The sequence below is a fragment of the Neltuma alba genome, unplaced genomic scaffold (genome assembly GCF_004799145.2).
Source record: "Neltuma alba isolate B1F8T4 unplaced genomic scaffold, ASM479914v2 tig00012843_pilon, whole genome shotgun sequence".
In the NCBI taxonomy this organism is placed as follows: Eukaryota; Viridiplantae; Streptophyta; class Magnoliopsida; order Fabales; family Fabaceae; genus Neltuma; species Neltuma alba.
Genome location: NW_021637231.1, coordinates 52,319 through 64,677, shown reverse-complemented (window position 1 = coordinate 64,677; position 12,359 = coordinate 52,319). Strand labels below are relative to the sequence as shown.

General features: G+C 35.6%; 3 protein-coding genes across 4 annotated transcripts in view; all 3 read right to left on the bottom strand.

The window, feature by feature from the left end:
* Window positions 1–6,410, bottom strand: part of LOC114731712 (long chain acyl-CoA synthetase 4-like) — an 8,836-nt gene extending 2,426 nt beyond the window's left edge. Inside the window, exons 1-13 of the mRNA XM_028918950.1 lie at window positions 6,234–6,410; window positions 5,399–5,462; window positions 3,903–3,992; window positions 2,469–2,525; window positions 1,900–1,948; window positions 1,716–1,792; window positions 1,586–1,625; window positions 1,413–1,507; window positions 1,029–1,196; window positions 714–824; window positions 550–637; window positions 302–368; window positions 28–103 (exon numbers count right to left, since the gene is read on the bottom strand). Of these exons, the coding sequence (XP_028774783.1) occupies window positions 28–103; window positions 302–368; window positions 550–637; window positions 714–824; window positions 1,029–1,196; window positions 1,413–1,507; window positions 1,586–1,625; window positions 1,716–1,792; window positions 1,900–1,948; window positions 2,469–2,525; window positions 3,903–3,992; window positions 5,399–5,462; window positions 6,234–6,385 (1,134 nt within the window). The 5' untranslated portion in view covers window positions 6,386–6,410. The remainder of the gene's footprint in view (window positions 1–27; window positions 104–301; window positions 369–549; window positions 638–713; window positions 825–1,028; window positions 1,197–1,412; window positions 1,508–1,585; window positions 1,626–1,715; window positions 1,793–1,899; window positions 1,949–2,468; window positions 2,526–3,902; window positions 3,993–5,398; window positions 5,463–6,233) is intronic.
* The window catches only part of LOC114731711 (long chain acyl-CoA synthetase 4), a 26,222-nt gene extending 16,788 nt beyond the window's left edge, over window positions 1–9,434 (bottom strand). The window contains exon 1 of the mRNA XM_028918949.1: window positions 9,431–9,434. The gene's annotated coding sequence lies outside the window, so the exon portion shown is untranslated. The remainder of the gene's footprint in view (window positions 1–9,430) is intronic.
* LOC114731714 (uncharacterized) lies at window positions 7,989–12,359 on the bottom strand. Of its 2 annotated transcripts, none has more exons than XM_028918954.1 (7): window positions 12,163–12,359; window positions 11,294–11,360; window positions 11,152–11,210; window positions 10,961–11,050; window positions 10,703–10,842; window positions 8,908–8,962; window positions 7,989–8,514 (listed from the first exon to the last, which is right to left on the bottom strand). In XM_028918954.1, exons 2-7 carry the CDS (start codon window positions 11,358–11,360, stop codon window positions 8,311–8,313), a joined length of 615 nt encoding a protein of 204 aa, XP_028774787.1. In that variant the 5' UTR covers window positions 12,163–12,359; the 3' UTR covers window positions 7,989–8,310. The 2 variants fall into 2 exon arrangements, with proteins under 2 accessions (XP_028774787.1, XP_028774786.1); XM_028918953.1 differs by having other exon boundaries at window positions 7,989–8,517; window positions 12,163–12,357.

The following is a 12,359-nucleotide window of genomic DNA, read 5'->3' as shown; positions in this document are numbered from 1 at the left end:
GGATTCAAATATATATAATCCTGCTACCTTATTGAACACAAATTTGTCAAAAAGTGGAGCAGCATCCTCATGTTTTAGACCTTTCTTCATGTTTTTCAACTTGCTGCAGCCAAGTTTTAGAATGAATCAACAATAGAATGATGCAATTTCTATCAAGAATCACAAAAAATGGGGTGTAGTACTAAAACTTTATCATGAAAGGAAACTAAACCTAATCTAGAGGAAAATATGAGGCCATGACGGTTCATTACAGGCTTATCATAATTAAGAATCAAGTAAAACGTCACAACATATGACTTACTACGAGTAAGCAAAGTTAAACAATTTCTTCTTTAAGAAGCCTCCTCCAGAAATCTTCTGTGTCAAACCTGTGTATCAAATGAAAATTGAGATTCTTAATTCACAATTTTCGGGGGGCAAGAAATGCCCATTAAAAATGGGAAAGAAAAAACAAGACTAGTAAACCAAAATTAACTTATCAAGCTGCTTTGCCCTTACTTCAAACTCAAGCATTCTTTTTACCGCCTACATGATATAAGTAACAATTACCAGAGTGTATTCTATCAAGCACACGAGGAGCAGCACAGAAAATGGATGGTTTTAACTCCCCAATGTCTTCAATTAATAGTTTAACATCCTGCACCAATTACATTAATGTTTATATGCAATTTATTGAACCTTCATTCAATAAGAAGAGATATAGTTCTACTTACCCCACGCCAGAAACCTATTGAGCCACCATGCCATATAAATAGCTCCTCAATGACCCTATCAAAGATATGTGCAAGTGGAAGATATGAAATGTATACATCCTTCTCAGTCAACTGCAAAGCAGGAAAATGAGGGAGTTGGGAAATGAAATGAAAGGATAACTGAAGACTGACAATCCCAGTACCAAAACTGAAAAAATATTTCCTTTGTAAAATGAGATAATCCATTTATGAGGAAGGAAGAAACATGTCAGGATTTCTCTGTCTATCCATGAATTAAAATACGAGATGCAGAAGCTTGAGAAGAAAATTACTTACTTGTTCATTTACCCTCTCTAACAATCGCTTGATCCCAGCCAAGAGAGTAACAATATTCTCATTGGATATTAGCACTCCCTTGGGATCACCTGTTGTTCCACTGGTATACATAATTGAACAGATGCCGCTTTTCTTTTTGACAGGAAGATCAAAACTCTGACCATGACCCTGTAAGAAAATTTGAATTAGGACTGGAAGCCATGAAATGAAAGAAGAGAATGAGATATTATTTTCCGCTACTCAAGATTCACTTATTCAAACTAGCAAAACAACTCAGAAATTGCCATATACAAGAGATTTTCTATTTCATATTTAGTAGAAGAATCATATTTCATTTGCAGATTAAGCAACAGTACAAAATTACAAGTCAAATGAACAACCCACCATTTGCAGAAATTCGTCCCATGAATGTATTTTCGATCCGAACTGTTCAACTTCCTGTTTTTGTTCAGTTGTAACCTTTCCAAAGCTCACAAGTGCTAAACAAAGAAATAAAAGTGATTACTTGTTTATTTCATGCAAATCAAGAAAAGGAACTGAGCATAAAAGAAACTTACTCTTGAGATAATTTGCTGCAGTTGGGAAGGTCTTCAATAACTGTTTTTTTTAAAACAAAAGCGAATTATTTACACCGAACTTTAGGGCAAAAACACAATGTTATAATATGGATGAATATAATAGTCAAACCTCAGGAATCTTCTTTTCTTCTGCAAATGCAATCGAGACCTCAGCATGGGATACGATAAACTCCACAGCCCCAGCACCTGAGTCATATATGACAAACTTGTCAAACCCATAATATCTAGGATGGCAATCTATGAAACTTCAGTTGTCAAACCCACATAGAAGCAAGATAAAGGCATGCGCATACCTAAGGTATCATACAAAGGAACACAATAAAGTCCATGAGCATTGCAGGCCTGCATTGACGATTTTGAAGAAAAAGTCAGATATTAACAGGACTTCAATTTGCCCAAAAATAAAAGAAGTACTCATTTGGAGAAAAGGTGCTAATTAAGAACATATATGATGATCATGGCTAGGTGGGCAAAGATTCCCTCCATATAAGCATATATAGCACCAAATGGTTGTCGTGGAACTTTCCATGCAACGTAGACATTCCATAGAAGGAACAAATTATCATCAGTATATCAATATATAATTGAAAACCTATATGAAGCCACGTTACACATAAGTTATGAACAATATAACTTAGACTCTGTGCAAAAAGGCCCACATTTTAGTTTTAATATAACATATTCTCTTTCATATTCAAGAAGGACCACAAACAGTTAAGAACACCTACATCCAACAAAGAAAAATACATTAAAATGGAAATAATGATAAAAATAGAACAAAAAAGATGCATGCATAAATCAACATGTCAATACAATAGAACCCTTCATGATTATAAGAAAAGACGTTCGAAATAAGATATACCTCCATGCTTATAATCCACTCAGGGCAATTGGCACCATAAATACCACATTTTACCCCCTGCAATATATAAGCATGAACAAGATATCAAAATCCTGTATAACACAAGGAAGACCAATTATGCAAACGAGAAACATTAGTCACATCAAAATGCCAAGTATTTGAGCTTAAGCAGCCATGCTAGTTGGCGGCTGCTGAGGTGTCTAAGATGAAAATTTTTGGGGGGGGGGGGACTGAATTTTCACTTCACTGAATGACACACACCTTACGTGACATTATGGGCCTATTTATAATACTCAGTGACGGGGCATCTTTCTAACTAACTCAAGGACTATATTGCTAGTAACTAACTTACTGGCCAATAATTAAATATACATTATTAATTTATAATCACTAAAACTAGTTGACCAATATGAGTCAAAAGATTTTGATTTTTTTTTTTTGCCTGAAAAAGATTTTGATTTTTTGAATATCAACTCAGGCATGCTACTAGAGAAGTAGAAAAGAGGGTCTCCAATCTCTCATGATCAAGAGCCTATCCACAAGTACTGCTAAAATAATGACAAGCTCTATGACTATCTAGACAGTCCAAGCTACTTTATTGAAACAGTTTACTTTGTGTCCAGTCCTACTTTATAAAGGTGCGTTAGTAAAAGTAATTTTAACTTCGCTCATGTCAGTTTCCTTTATGTCAACTATAGTCTCGTCGATGTCACTAGTTTTAGCTTCATGTCATAAAGAATGTAACGAGTAATGAGGTTCGTTTGTAAGATTGTGAAGTTTGGTGTCTATGTAAGAAAGTCTCAGTTATGTGCAGAGGCAGAATGGACTTGAATCATATTCCCTAGCTATGAAATATGTGTTAACCCCATAAGTTGTTTCTAAAAACCTCTCCAATCTTTTGAAAGCTTGAGCTTGAGCTAGTAATATCTTGCTTTTATCTCCAGAGGTTCAAATATGTTTGGCACTTGCTTCTAATAGAGAATCTTATGTATCAGAGGGAATCTGACTACATCCACCAAAGGGATTTTTCTTGAATGAATATTTATCGAAATTTAGTTCTTGGGCTTAGAGGTTGATGTCCAAACGCGGCCTTGAACCTGAATTGTTAATGAAGCCTTACCTCAACGCATCCTGAACTAAGGTTCTTTTGAGATTGATGTTACTACCTATGTGGTAATTCGTCCTAGAATTTGAAATTGTCTTCGATTAGAAAGCCTATGTAGATTCTTTGTTGTCATTCTTAAATCAGTAAGGCGTCTTTACTTTCTAAATCATAAAAAGGTTTTTCTTTGATAGAAATCATAAGACAAGAAAACTCCGAACATATACTGAGATTCCAAGGACTGGATTTCAGCTTGAACAAGGTAAAACTTTCAAAATTCCCGAAAGCAAATCTTGCTCTACTTTGTGTCTAAAAGGACATAGATGACTTACTTCCCCATAACCACACCTGCGGATGGAATTTCCAGCCTTCAAAACCAGGTCATATACTTCTTCATAACTTTGCCACTTGTACTTGCCAGGCTACATAACTCAACCAAAAATGAGTCAATTAAGTGACGCCGCAAGGGATCAAATGGTGGCAGTGAAACTTGGACACCAAAAAATTAGTATCGGAAAAAACTACAAATATATCCTAAGTAAGAAAATAAAAAATAACTAAGTGAAGAGGAAAAGGGAGTTTCCAGTCTCGCATATAACCAGGAATCTATCAACAAGTATAAATGGTGAAGAAGAAAACAGGTAGTTTTGTGTCATGTTCAAGCATGCGTGCATGCATATATATGTGTGTGTGTCATAACATCTTGCTCTAATGTCATGTTTTACTTTAGTAAAATTATTTTATTAAGAAGTCCCAAAGGATCTAGATGTCATTTGAAATTGTGAGAAAACACTTGATTGCCTTTTGACCAATTTTCACCGCCCCCTTTTACCGTAAGCATCGGTGGTCACGGATGAGACCACCAAACTGAGTCAGAGGGTCATTGTTACACTATTACCAATATTTTAATGACGACTTATTAAAATTTGATATCTTAGTGTTTTAAATATTATTTATATTTATTAATCATCTTCCGCACTTTAGATGTTAATGTCATTTTGTGAGTTTTTGCATAGGTTATTTTATAGATCTATTTAAAACGTCTTGGTCCAATTCTGCAAGTTATTTTTGAAATTTTATTTTCCTCTTTATTATTTTACCTAAAAAATAACATATAATATTTTTTGTTCTATGACGATTCAAAAGTTTTCGTACAGAATTTGAGTAAAATTGCGAAATCTACCACTCATCCTGCGTTTTTTAACATTTAGATTTCACATAAAAGTGGTTGAATTATTTTTACATTAAACATTACTTATTACAAAATTTGAAGCATTATATTGTAAAAGTAACGTGAGGAGTTGTACATTGATTGGTAAAAAAATATTTTTGAAACAAAAAAAAAAGCTCTATTATTTAATCTTCCTAGTATATGCGTAAAGAACCTGTAGGGTGAAAAAAACACGTACACATAAAAAGTGTGGTTGTTTAAATTCTCAACCCCTCTCTCAATTTCTTATTTCATCTTCTTTCTTGTTTTCTCTCATTTATTCCCCTCTCTCCCCCCTTTTCCTCCACCCGTAATAAACTAAATTTATAAGATTTATACATTTTTAAATAGTTTATACCTTCAATAAATTAATGTAATATCAGTGAAAATATTTTTCACATTTATTTTCATTTAATATGGTGTCTCACAAAAGAAATATGAGAATGGTTGGTATTTAATTTTTAAAAACTTATTAAGAGTATTTCAAAAAAAAATCTTATTAGTTATGCCTTGAAAACCCGAAAAAATGTATATTTTTAAACATATTACATCATAAAAAATGCCCTATAATTTTATATAAAAACTTTCTATTAATGTTGGCAGTGAAACAGAGTTTACCTTCCCGTCCATGATTTCCCGGCGACCAAGCATCGGTTGTTTGGGATGTTTCTCAACAGACGTGCTGTCAAATGCCAAGACAATCAAAACTAAGATATCACTCTTCTTTTTTGAAATCATTGCAAAGGTTTTAAAAAATTTAATACCCAGGAAATCTTATCATAAGTTTTAAGAGCACCTCAAAATATATTCTAACATGCATCTAATATCCCAAAATATTTTGTATTTCTTAAGTATTTTTAAGATACGTTCAACACTCTAAAGTTTTTTTTTTTTGTGCTGGATGCAGAAAAACATATTTTTGAGTGTTGGACACACTTTAAAATATTTTGAGATGCTAAATGAACTAAAAAATACTTCACGATACTAGACGTACCTAAAAAAAATATTTCAAGTGCTGAACGCACCACAAAATACTTTAGAATACCCGGAAAAATACATCGAGGTACAGGATACATCTTAATCCTAAGTCTCAGTATAAGAAATAATACTTATTATTTAGACTTTGTAATGATTATATTCTTTTTTGGGACCTTATAATGGTTTTTCCTTTGTTTTGGGGAAAGGAAAAAAAAAAGGCAGACTAACACATACGAAGTAATTATGGATCAAGTGATAGATGATAGACTATAGTTTGTGAAGCCAGAAAGATGTAATATGAGAAAGAGCAGAAGGCTCTGTTTGGCATAATAATAGTAGTTCTTCAAAACATTATGGACAGTAAATCATAAACGACATATCTAAGGAACATTAAGAATTCCTAAAGAAGAAAACTTTGTCTTCAACATGTTTCACATTTGCCGGAATAATTAAAAGAATAAGCAACAAGCCTCACCGGAAAACATCCCAGCAACTTTCAAGACCTTCGATCGGAGGTGGAAATCCATCCTTAGCAAAGAGGCTACGGTACACCGGCCCCACCGATGGCCTCTCCTCCGTCGCCTCCTTTGCTTTCTCCACCTCAACGACATATCTGTTCTGCGCCATACCACAAGATTGATCTCAATTAATCTGCTCTTGGGTGCCACTACTGGTAAATGAAAACAGAAACAGAGAGAGATAAAAGTCTTGCAATACAAGGAAGCGGTTGGGAAAGGCTGGATGAAAGCTTCGGAATATATCAACGTTTGACTTCTGGATTTCCTTTTTGTGAGTATTTTTTTATGGATGGAAAATGACGGTCTCAAGTTGAGTTGCAGATGACAGGATGAAGCAGCTTCTGATGGTTCTTTTCCGCATAGGGGACTTCGTTGTGAAATTTCAAGAGTTAAGAAGGATAAATACATCATATAAAACTTTTGAAATTTATTGGCGACGGTTAGTTCGTTGATTAACGACCACTGTAATGCCAATGCCTAATAACTGTCTCACTGATGATCCGTTCATTTGGAATGAACATAATAATGATATTAATAAAATCGGTAAAGTATTTTGCGCTTGTAGGTCTTGCTGGGGTGGAGGGCTCTCTCCAATAAAAATGATTGAATTAGTCAAATACCTGAATCATTATTATAATTAATTAACAATAAAAATCCTGAAATATAACAAAAAAAATCCCACGTGATTTAATTTGTCTTGTGCAACACAGTCAGGAAATAGTAGAGAACTGGGGAGCGGTGAAATTCATTGGCAATCACCATCAGGAACACAAGATAGCAGCGGCGTAAAAATGGGGGCAAAAAAGCATCCAACTATGATTTTATTAATAGGGGAAATTTTAGTTGCACTAAGAATTATACCTGTGTAAAAATTACAAGTCTCGTTAATTTTTGCACGGATATAACAGTATTATTTTTTAGCAGAAGATATAACAGTAATTAAATTCACACAATACAAAACACAAGACGGCGTGTATAATATTTTTTTTTTTAATAATTCACATTACTACAGCTTATCCCATCTCATTTTATATATGTAATCCTGATGTAGTCTAAAATCTTGATGCATGAGCATAATAGAGTCAACGTTGGGATCAAATACCTTAAAAACAGGAATCATCACCAATATTAAATTTACAGCAGATTATATTACTTGCAAATTATATCTCCGTGTGAAAATGAGAGAGGGGGGGTGGAACGGCTGGTAGCAGTAAGAGGTCAAATGGAATGAAAAGGGGATGAAAGCAATGCATGCAAATCCAAACTTAAACCGTTCACCAAAAAACAAAAATCGAAACTTAAACCAACAAGCCAACCTGATAAGAACTTTTGAAAAAGGGGAAAAAAAAAAAAAGGAGAGCTGAAGAAGATCAAAGACGAAGAGAAAGAAGCATAGAAGGACAGAGAAGACTGAAAATGAAAACAAGGATATCAGTAGTCAGTAATCTACACCCCCCCCCGGGGGTGGGTGAAGATTACGATGAAAGAGCCGAAGCTTCCAAAATGTGTTTTCAGTTCGCAATTGGTCTTCTCATATTCCCTCTTGTCATAAGTTACCATCATTAAAATCTGGCTATTGGCACCAATGTCTTTAGTAATTTTTAAGAATTAAATTTAACAACAATGAAAAATTATAGAAAGTTCTAAAAAACAGCATAAAAAAGCACTTAAAATGAACAAAAGCATCACCCATGTCTTCAATGCTAGAAAAGTAACAACTTGCTGCCATGAGAAGCAACCGCATTGAATTGCAATTGAAAATAAAAAAATAAAGAAGCTGGACATTGCATGTTGATTGTTCGTTCTAAACCAGAAACGTATATCCAACATCTAAGTCACCCGCTAATGCTATGCTACTGGGGGCAAAATATACAATGGACGTGCAAGGGAACTGCTAAAAGAACATGCAAGTGAAAACAGAAAACATAACCCTAAAAAAATTTAAAAACAAGGAACTAGGTTCAGCATTTGCACACTTAAAATTCCAACACGCATCCACTCTGACGGCACGAAATTTCCATCCAAGCCAACACATTAGTTACCAAAGCGACTCCTTCCCCATGGGGGGATCCTCGGTCCACTTCCTCCATTGCGGTGCACATTATTATTCGGCCTTGATAGACCTCTCATTCTTTGCTCCTTCATGTTTGCAAACAGTGAATCCAACGTTTGGGGCCTCTGCTTAGGCATCACATCCAATTCCTCCTCGCGCTGCTGTTGCTGAGAAGTAGGCCGGGGCTGCTGTGAACAAAAACAGAAATTCAACAAAATTCTCAGCTACCTAGATCACTGAAAGCTTCGGTTCTTTTATGTAAGCTAGAGAACCACAGTTTGCATTAGCACCTAATGACACTATGGTCTAGGCATGTAAATAAACCAGTGGAAAGAATGACTAGACACATGAAACCTTGCACGCTTGCACCTCAGTTGTTCATTTCTTAGTTGCATCATACGATCAAATGAACCCACAAATACTCATTATGTCTACTTATCTGTCTATTCATCACGTAGGAATTTCAGCTAATCATGAATGACAATTATTGCAAGTATTCTCTCCTTGACGAGGTTCAGAATGTTGACACTTGACGGTAACACATATAACTCGAGACCAGAAAAGATATGCAGTCACACCTTTGGAGCAAAATTTCCACTAGCAGCCCTTCTCTGACCCGCTGGTGCTCCAAACCTGCACCCAGGAAGGAAAAAGATGATTGAAGAGTAGAAACACAATACATCGAAGATTCTTCATCAAGAGCTTCAAGCAGAATCCAAATTGCCCAGCACCATGAACCATTACAAGTAATAGGAACATTACTCAATAAATCTTTCACTTGGTTGGCAGTGCAGCCACTCACCTCAGATTCTATCTATATCCAACTAAGAAAGAAAAAAAACGCAACGATAATAGTACCCTGGATACAAATTCCCAGATCACCTCAGAGCAAAACTAAATAATTTCCATGTAATCCTCCAAGTTGGAAAATCATCTGGATTTAGATTAGCACCCAACAGTTTGTTGTGTGACCACGCACAGTTCAGTACTGGGAACTCTCATGGATGCTATCGTGAGTGTGAAACTTCACAGTACAAAACTGGAAACTTCACAACAATATCATGCGGTAGACCATTGAAAGAAACCCCAAGGCTACCGAACCAGTCTTCACCTCAAAGATCAAATCACTGTCAAGTAGTGGCCACAAAAATTTATCTGCACAGTGACCAGGGATGGGCACAATTTTCCTCACCAGAAAACATTGAAAGTCACATCTGCGGAGAACTAAGAAAACTTGAACTCAATCACGTAGAGTGCGGCATCATCCCCATGATATTTATGAAACCCAAACCATAAGTATTCCCCATCGATTTACTTGATTGTGTACCACAAAACTTTACTTCATAAAGACAAGCCCCAACAAAGGATATCCTGATTCTTGGCCGTAAAAAAGAATTTCTTATTCTATAATGAAGAAAAAAACCATTCATTTTTCTGGCCAGTGGTTGACAATATCAACAAATGAAGAATCAGTCAACATGAAATAGAAAAGTGGCACGTTGCAATTTATGAAAGGGTCTGATTAAATAAACGATCGCATAGGACGTGCATGCATCCCACAGCATTATCCCACAACTTGGAACAATTATTATTTTGAAGCATGCCGCATTTAATGTGAATGGATACACCAGCAAGAATCAGAACCCAAGAGCAAGGAATACCAACAGCCAAAGAAAAAGTAACAACTCTCACTCAACATGAAGGCAGGAGTCTATGGGAGTAACCATATATGCAATGCTATCATAGGATCATCCCTTCAAAATGATAAGCTAAAAGCCGTAGATAGTTTAATGCCACGATTTATATTGCTTCTAAACAACAGAGCTGTTTTTCCATGGGAACCAGCCACTAAATAAGCAAACCGTCTATGTCTGGACTTCTGAGCATATCTGATGGTACCCTCTTCGAACTCAGGGAAATGTACTTCAACAAACAACCTTAACACATCTCTTTTAGCATCTAGTTTCCAGTGAACTGGATCCATCTAATTTATACTCCAATCTTATCACCAGCAAACTCGAATGACTTAACTCCAATTCTCTAGCATGAATATCCATAGTGACAAATAGATTTAAATCAACTCGAACTCTGAAAGGAGTTTGCAGAACAGTGATATAAGGTTATAATGCTATCATTCAATTCAGAAATCTCATTAACAAGTGGCTGGTTCCCATTCATCATGCCAAACTGGCTCCTTTTGCAGAGAAAAAAAATCACAAAGGCACATCTACGATGTCATCGCTATAACAGATGGGCCAAGTTTTACCTGCAATAAAAAAAATTGCAATTATTGACATCAATAACACAACTGTATCTTCTAAAGTACAGTGCCCGGATGTTCCTAGACATAAAAAGTTGAACAAAAATTAATACCTTGCTTTATTCTGGTTAGCCATCCTACTACGATTTGAAGCTCTGTTGCGCAGAGGAGCAACTGCAGCTTTTTGTGCAAACTGCGCTGCAACAGGAAATTGGTTTTCTTGGAAATTTGATCTTCTCTTAGCAAGAACCCCCTGATCACAAATTCAGGACATTCCTTTTAATTAATTTGAAAAAGTTGTAGACAGTAGCAGCACAAAAAGAATTATAGTTAAAAATTTAGGACTGAGGACACCTCATAAGTTCACACACCTGTCTGACAGAAGACCTTGAGTCCATAAAACGTCTCAGCTTTGAAGATTTATCCTGAGTAAGACCGTTTGAAAATTTCTGGCCTTTATTCTGTAAAGGCATGGGAATCATATATAATAAGAACCATTAGTATTAAATGCGTCAACACATGACAAGGAAACTAGAAAATGATTATCCAAAAAAATACTTACTGGAACTCTTTTTTGCCTCTTAGTCTTGGATGTATTTTTAGACATTCTGATTATGTCATCTGTTGATTTTAACAGCACATCAGACGGAGTACGAACAGGAGCAAGAAGAAAGCCTTAAACTCAATAGTTCTATCAAACAAACCTAGTGTCATGTCCATTTTCTTCTCTGTAAGTGCAATCGCCTCAGTTGAGAGTGGTTTAGCAGCCATCTGTTAAATGCAAAAAGAAATTAATACCACTACACAAATCCTGAGAAACTAGAACTAATTCTCAAGCCAAGTACCAATAATTGTACTGAAGAGAACGATGATATGTCACCGAGGAAAACATGGCTCCCGGTAAATTTGTCAATAACAACTAAAGAACGTACACAAAGTTTAATTTTATGATGAAAAAATATTAGCATGTAGAAAGAATCCAACCAAGGGTAAAACACGTCAAAGAATAATACAGAAGAGCAACTGCTTCCCTCCAAAGTCCTCAGAAATATCTCGAACGCAAAATTCAATCATAAAAGCCAAATACAGAGCGTTCATAGAATAAATCGGTATCTTTCCAACCAAACTATCATAACCAACTAATGTAAAACATGCCAAATAGCATTTGATTATAAGAAAACATACGCTTTCAATCCAAATATTCTTTTTCCTCTCAGAAAATTTCAAAACAAACAAGAAGCTACGAACAAATATCCGCTGTATAGATTACTCTAAACAATTGCATAACCATGGATAGTATTGGATGATAAGAAAATATATGCTTTCAATCCTACTATTCCTTTTCCTCATTGAAAACTTCAAAACAAACTAAAAAAGCTCCGAAGAACATCCGCTGCATCGGTTAGTCTAGATAATTGCCGTAACCAAATAAACTCAGATGGGACTATAGATCCATACGATAGTCAAGACCCACAAATCAAACCGGGGCTTCAAACACCACATACGTATGATGCCATATAGAGAATAATGCAAGAAGAGATAGAAAGAAAAATTAGACGGAGAAAAGGCTTACTCTTAAGAAGGGGAAATTCAACGATGATGCGAAGGAGTTACAAGAAGCTAGGGTTTTGCACAGCACCCAAAGACACAGAACAGGAAATAAAATTGTGGAATAGGGAGGGATTGATGGGGGTACGGTATTAATAGATGGCCGGGGCTCACAATGAGTCAGCAGACGCGGATCCCTTTTATGGATCCTGATTCCTGAGT